Source organism: Engraulis encrasicolus, chromosome 15 (genome assembly GCF_034702125.1).
Source record: "Engraulis encrasicolus isolate BLACKSEA-1 chromosome 15, IST_EnEncr_1.0, whole genome shotgun sequence".
NCBI classification, from domain to species: Eukaryota; Metazoa; Chordata; class Actinopteri; order Clupeiformes; family Engraulidae; genus Engraulis; species Engraulis encrasicolus.
In genome coordinates this window covers 12332740-12340239 of record NC_085871.1, presented here as the reverse complement: position 1 = coordinate 12340239, position 7500 = coordinate 12332740, and the positions used below count along the sequence as shown (strand labels likewise).

General features: G+C 45.0%; 1 protein-coding gene across 1 annotated transcript in view; it reads left to right on the top strand.

The window, feature by feature from the left end:
* pde3a (phosphodiesterase 3A, cGMP-inhibited) overlaps positions 1–7500 on the top strand; it is a 171002-nt gene that overhangs the window by 147414 nt on the left and 16088 nt on the right. The window contains exons 8-11 of the mRNA XM_063218164.1: positions 3782–3855; positions 4486–4667; positions 5302–5445; positions 6955–7066. Of these exons, the coding sequence (XP_063074234.1) occupies positions 3782–3855; positions 4486–4667; positions 5302–5445; positions 6955–7066 (512 nt within the window). The remainder of the gene's footprint in view (positions 1–3781; positions 3856–4485; positions 4668–5301; positions 5446–6954; positions 7067–7500) is intronic.

Below are 7500 nucleotides of genomic sequence, written 5' to 3'. Positions count from 1 at the left end.
TATCAGAGTATCACAGTTATGAAGACTGGAGCAATGTGTCCAATTTAATGTAATCAGTGTTGGTTTAGCAGAATTGTTCTGTTGTCATAGACGTCTCCATTGACATGAATGGCTTAGGGCTGTTAGCTTGTTAGCGCACTGTTCAGACAGTTCAGAAAATGAATACGTGCATTAACAATATTAAGAATGAAATGTGTTTAATAAAGAGGGAATTACTGCCGCGATTTACTTACAGTCACAGTTTAAACCACTTTGATATCAGAGCATAGAACATTTATCTGTAATTAAATTGATGTGCTGTATAAAAGAGTGGCCAAGGAAAAGTGTATTACCCATAGATCACAGAGGGGTGATTCATACTTTAAGTACACCACAACCTGATATATTTAATGTTCAGGTGAGAGTATAGGCCAAGGCCCCAGTCATGTCAACATGCCAATCAACAAATTATGTTGATGTTAATGAATTAATAATTATTAGCACTAATAGATCAGGGTGGAGTTCTTCCAGATAGTAGAGTAGTAGTAGAGTAACTTGTCTTCACTGCAATTATCTCTCTCCAAATGCATCACACTAAAGGTAATCAACTTGTTTCCTGTAGTTATGTTATGCAAATGAAATCCCCAATGAGGCACAGAGCCACATAAACATTAAAAATGGGGTGTCAATATGTCAGAGTAAACTTGATTATTTACAACACTCTGTCAAATTTTACAGTCAATTGAAAAGTCAGTGTAAAATTAAACAAGTTTCGTGAGCCTCAAATTCTGATATTTTGGGCTCTATTGAGGGCGTTCGGGTCTTGAGGTCTTGAGATGTGCTATTTTCAAAAGCACTGAGATCATTCAAACTACGCTGCCAGGCTACAAATCATGTTTTATATTCGGGCAAGGTGTCTGCATAATGAAATGGTCCTCCAAACTATTGCTTGTGCTGAGAAATCGGGACTTTTTCTTCCCTCATTCCACCTTCTTTCTGGACCCCCTAACTTGGCTTTCTTCATGTCCTGTCTCTCTATTTATATGTCTAGGCTTGAGCTAGATTAGGCTTTAGCACGCTAATCACAAATTATTCCATTAGACAGGGATTTGACATAAGAGGGTCAGGAACAGTGTTCAGTAAACACACCCTGCTTTTGTGTTTCAAATGTGTAACGGGTAAAAAAAAGGACCTGACCACCCCGGCTGTGAAAATGGTGGCTGCTATTTCCCCAAAACATTTAGCCGTTGCCTGGCGCTGTAGCGCTTTGATTTTGGTGTGCTATGTTAGGCTACTCTCCCCCTCTCATTCTTTGCACTTATCCTTATTATTTTCCTCTCCTTTTGTATCTCTAAATGTCTTCCTCCTATCCTATTTATCTTAACTTTAAGTCTTTCTTGTTCAATTTCTTAGTCTCTCTCCCTCGTGTTCGGTCTCTCTCTCTCTCTCTCTCTCTCTCTCTCTCTCTCTCTCTCTCTCTCTCTCTCTCTCTCTCTCTCTCTCTCTCTCTCTCTCTCTCTCTCTCTCTCTGTGAGCTGAGTGTCCATGTGCTGTGCCTGGGTGATGGGCAGGGGTTGTCCTGCCCTTGGCTGTGATGAGCGCCTATTCAATGTTGGCAGAGAGGAGGAAGGGACTGGGTGCAGTCTGTCTGTCTGCCTGCCTACATGCCTCTCTGTGCGCTTGTTTGTCTGTCTGCCTGTCTGTCTGTCTGTCTAACTGCCAGCCTGTCCGTTTGCCTCTTTATCTGTCCATGGGCGTGTTTGTCTGTCTGGCTGCCTGCATGCCTGTCTGTGATCTTGTCTATCAGCCTGCCTGTCTGCCTTGCTGTCTGTCTGTCTGTCTGTCTGCCTACCTGCCTGTCTGTTGGTTTGTCTATTTAGCTGCCTGTATCTCTATATTTATATTTGCCTGCCTGCCTGCCTGCCTGTCTGTCTGTCTGTCTGTCTGTCTGTCTGTCTGTCTGTCTGTCTGCTGCCTGTCTGTCTGTCTGTCAGTTTGTTTGTCTATTTGCCTGCCTGCCTGTTTGTCTGTCTGTCTGTCTGTATGCATACTTGAACTTGTCTATCTGTCTGTCTGTCTGTCAGTCTTTCCAAAGGCATGTCTGTATGTCTATCTGCCTGCCTGGGTTCTTATCTATTAGCCTGCATGCCTGCCTGTCTGTCTGTCTCTCTGCCTGCCTGCCTCTCTGTCTGCCTGTCTGTCTATCTCTCTACATGTCTGCCTCTCTGTCTGTCTGTTTTTCTGTCTGCCTGCCTTCATGTCTGTTTATTTATCTATTTGTGTGCCTGCTGGCCTGCCTGCCTGCTTGAGCTTGCCTGTCTGCCCGCCTGCCCGCCTGCCTGCCTGCCTGCCTGCCTCCCTGCGATGTTGCCTTTGTTTTGGTGTGGAGGCTTGATCCATGCAGCAGACTGACTTGGTCTCACCACCCACGGATGAGAAGAAATAAGGGACAGAACATCATGTTTTATTCACTTGCAGAGGCCATGCACGGCATCGTCAGAGCAGACCGTCAATCAGCATCAGAGACGCACTGTATTAGGCTGAAATGGTCCTTGCAGGCATATACGTAGTTGGAGCCACTTATACTGTATTTCCCCCCATTTTCCATGAGCATACCATGTGAGACATCCTTGACTCTAATCTAAGGGTGTTGTAGCCCCTCTAAAGCAACTTTACTATCGAAGTACTATACCACTATGTCAGTACACAGGGCCTTTGGTCATTGCCATTCTGGTAACCACACATTTATCACAGGGGCTGTGTCTTACTTGGGAGCAGCAGTAATCCGGCATGTAAAACTCCGCACGGATCGCGGTCAGCAAAAAATAGTCCCAACAATCCCAACGGCCAAGACAGCAATTAGGAGACCTTTTTTGCTATGTGTACTCGGTATAAACAAGCGTGTATCGCGAGTCAATTATTGTCAAATGTTAAAATGTTTCTCAAATCATGTGTAGGGGATGGTGCTACACGTTTAGATTGACTCTCGCTAGCTTAGCTACATTTCGCCTTCCAGAGGGAGTCTAAAACAAGACAGCCACTGACGTGAAAAATAGGACCAATTTCCTCCTTACTAAACCTAGGGCATGGATTTTAACAGTAATGAGCCCCAAAATAGTGGCATACCCCTTTAAGCTGGACCATCCAAAGAGCAATTATGGTACAGTCAAGAAAGCACGGTACAAAATCAGTAGCTCCTACACAGTACGTTTGCCACATGTTATTTCTGACAGGAAGCTCTTAGAATTAAGGTGGTATTAATGAAGAGGGCATTCATGTAAAGCAGGGGTCCCCAACAGGGCTACCCAAGGGCTACTGGGGCTACCCAAGGGCTACTTGTTCAGTCAAAATCATGTACCGATGTCTTGACATCCTACTCAAATCACACTATGAATAAATGAGTATTTGCTCATAGGTGAAGAAATATCCTATATGTGCTAAGAAACAATCTCATATTTAAATGAAATGTAAACATTTTAATGAAAACATTAACTGTGACTAGACCTTGTCATAGTCACATCTCACAAGCTCCCGGAGCTGGTTTGTTTGGGAGCTGATTTTTTTATTTTTAGAGCTGATTGGTTTGTGTTACAACCAATTACAACATAGCAATGATGGGCCAGGTATTGCAATGACTGTCTATCTGTTTGTCTGTTTGTCTATTTGTCTGTTTGTCCGCTTGTCCGCTCTGAGTGTTTTGGGTCATCTGCAGGGGGCGCCAAACACTCAACATTGATTTCCCTTCAACAACGTTTGATTGCTCTTGTTTTTTGTTTGTTTGTTTGTTTGTTTTGTCTTCTAGCTGTGGGAGACCGTACAGTAAACTTTCCCACGGAGAGGGCTCTGTAGACCGAGGAGACAGAGTTCCACAGACAGGTGGGTTGCCCCTGCCAGGACAGCTGACTGGGGAGGACATATGGGTCAGTTGACCCAGGCCCAGTGAGAGAGGAGGGCACCCACAATTGGGTCCTCATTACATTGTGTGTACTGAGTAGCAGCCCGTTCAGATGGTTTCATCCTGAGCCCAGCCAAAGGCCCCCCCTGGCCCCTGCCATTCCCAATGTAGCCTACTCTCCACTTGCCAGTGCAGCATGTATCACAGACAGGGGCGCTGCTAAACAAATTGGGCCCCATGAAAGATTCAAATTTTGGGCCCCCAAAATGACAAATTATGTTATCAGCATCCTTCCAGGGGCCCTGTCAATGCTGTTGGGCCCTTAGAATCTGTAACACCTTTCCCCCCCTCGCGGCACCCATGATCACAGAAGGTCATGAAACCCAAATAGTCATTGAGAGTTAAAAAATAATAATAATTGTCAACAGATGGTGGACAAATTACTGTAATAGAAGAGGTGTCTTCACACTTAGTTGTTTAAACTTTGAAACCAATCCAGATCACTAACTGGGCATATTGGCCCATGTACCCGTATGAAATGACCCATATAGCGTAGAGACATTGCAGATTGTTATTGTCTGTAACACGTATTCCTTCCTTTTATTGTCTAGATGATCCAGTGCTGGTTTCATCTGACTACGACAGCACCTATGAGACCAACCACAGTGACAGCAGCGATTTTGCACAGAATGAGGAGGATGGGGAAGGTCATCGGAACGCAGCCGAGGCCCAGGAAGGCTGTAGGATTTACCCAACAGAGAGCATAGTCCTTCACCCCTTACATTCGCCTGAGGTGGGTAGAAGCAGAAGGGTTGGTAACACTTAAAGGACAAGTGCACTATTTTGAGCATTAAGCCCCTTTTTTGAGTTGTCTGTAATGCTTTAGAGTCCCCCCTCACCATTTCTTTTGCTATGTTTGCTTCTGTCTTTGTTAATGGTTGGGGGGGCTCTAAAATATTGTACACAACTCAGAAAATCGTGCACTTGTCCTTTAACTTGTCACCAGTATCATACGCATGACATGACAAAGTTGTAACAGTGGCATGATACATTCATGGACAAGTCATACACATTATGTCCATGTCGTGAACATTGAGCCCAATTTAAGATCAGAGGGTTGCAGGTTCGAATCCCACCCTTATCTCTCTCTACACCTCTGTCCGTGGCTGAAGTGCCCTAGATAGCATGGCACCTGGCCCCACATTACCCCAAGGACTGTAACCAACTAGCCAGGCTGTGCCCTAGTGACGCAACACTTTCAGCGTTGCAACTAGTCAGGTCAAGAGCAACGCAAGTCAGCCAAGTGTAATGTGTGTGTGTGCGTGTGTGTGCCTGCCTGCGTGCCTGCGTGCGTGCCTGCGTGCGTGCCTGCGTGCGTGCCTGTGTGTGTGTGTGTCCTGGCCTTGTCTTGGTTTCCTCCTGTGCAGGACCCCTATAAGGCCATCTTGGCCCCGGAGCCGCTGGTGATGGAGGACCTGGAGCCTCTGATGGGCCAGATCAACAACTGGAACTTCCCCATCTTCAGCCTGGTGGAGAAGACAGAGGGCAAAGGCGGACGCATCCTCAGCCAGGTAAGACTGAATCCATTAAAGGTTTTTATTATCATTTGCAAGGGTCCAGACATCTTGAACGTCTTTGTTTGCAGGTGCGGATTTTCAAAGTTTCATAGTTTTCGTGACAGAAAAAGAGTGCAGCACTGCTTCCTTATGTTAGCATTGCAGTTTTGCCCTCTTATTCTGTACTGAATGACCATAGCTGGTAAGGCTGGTAATCTGTAGTGGAATCTGTAGTGTTGGCTTGTTTACTATGGTGTATACATGGGTTCTCAGTGTTTATCAGCATGATGTTATGAGGAGAAGTAAGACGCTGGCAGCCAACCACGTGAGCTATTTTTTTGACCGACAGCGGTTTCCAACAATCAGAGTTTGAGTTGTGCGCAACTAGGTTCGCGCAGTCAGGTTATAAACAAAATGTAGAACCCATGTATACATAGGCCGCATCCTAAGCCAGGTAGGGTACATTATAGTGTAGGGAGTTTTACCAATGATTCTTTAATTCTAATTCATTTAGACCGTCTCTGGTTTTACCTCAGTCAGTACTCAATAGTCTTTTTTTGAGGTGTCAAGACGGTTCCGGGAAGAGGTTACACTCACACTCTATGCAGTGTGACTGTGCTAAGCTGACGGCCATTAGGCCTACAAACTTTCTCTTTCTCTAACACCTGCTTGTTTATCTGGCTGAGGATAATGTGTTAACTACTACTCGTATGTTGGAAACAAAACAATATAACTTGCATCCTGCAGTATGTGGTAAACAAGTAACAGTTCAGACGTCTGAACTTCTGAATGTTGGAGAAGGAACAAATCTTGGAGAAGGAACCGGTTTTGGTGCACTGAATTGGAGCTTTACTGCCCCCTCGTGGTTGAAGTTAATCATTGCAGGTTTACCATTTACCCAAGAATACACGTGTGCACATGCACACATACGCCAATACACAAACATGCACACACACGCTGATACACACACACACTTGCAAACACACACTCACACACATGCACACACACGCATTCACACGCACACACACACACACACACACACACACACACACACACACACACACACACACACACACACACACACACACACACACACACACACACACACACACACACACACACACACACACACACACGCACACACACACACGAATGAATGAAAAGGAAGCCTGTTTTGCGAGAGTTGTTGACCGTTGAAACCTGAATGATATGTATATACAGTAGGGAAATATATCATAACTATATTTGTCATACCAAATGTAAATATGAATGCGATGCTAATTTTGATTTTGTGTGTGTGTGTGTGTGTGTGTGTGTGTGTGTGTGTGTGTGTGTGTGTGTGTGTGTGTGTGTGTGTGTGTGTGTGTGTGTGTGTGTGTGTGTGTGTGTGTGTGTGTGTGTTTGTGCGTGCGTGCATGCGTGTGTGTGTATGCGTGCGTGCATGCATCCGTGCGTGCATCCGTGCGTGCATCCGTGCGTGTGCATGCGTGCGTGCGCGTGTGTGTGTATGTGCTGTGCCCTCAGGTCTCGTTCAGGCTCTTTGAAGACACAGGGCTCTTTGAGACCTTCAGGATTCCTGTTCGGGAGTTCATGAATTACTTTCACGCACTGGAGAATGGATACAGGGACATCCCATGTAAGCTTTGAGAGAGATCTGGGGTGGACATACTTTACATACATGTGTGGCCAAAGTAAAAGTAGAAGGAAAATGATGGTGTAAGTACAACACTGTCACGTGATATTACATATTTATTCATTATTACATAGTTATTCCATTGTACCTAATGCGGTGTGTACAGTAGACATTGTTGTTACTGAAAAAAATCCAAATTTGATCCAACCAGCAGAGAATCAGGCACATCACTTTATAGTTAGAGGAGGAGAGAAGTGCCGCACACTCTCGAGTTAAATAAACACATTTTTAATGTGACAACATTTCAGCCTCAACATTCAGGTCACGTGTCCTGAGGAAGACAGACAGGCCGAAACGTTGTCACATTAAAAACGTGTTTATTTAACTCGAGAGTGTGCAGCACTTCTCTCCTCCTGCAAGTGTTTTTCTGGTTGCCA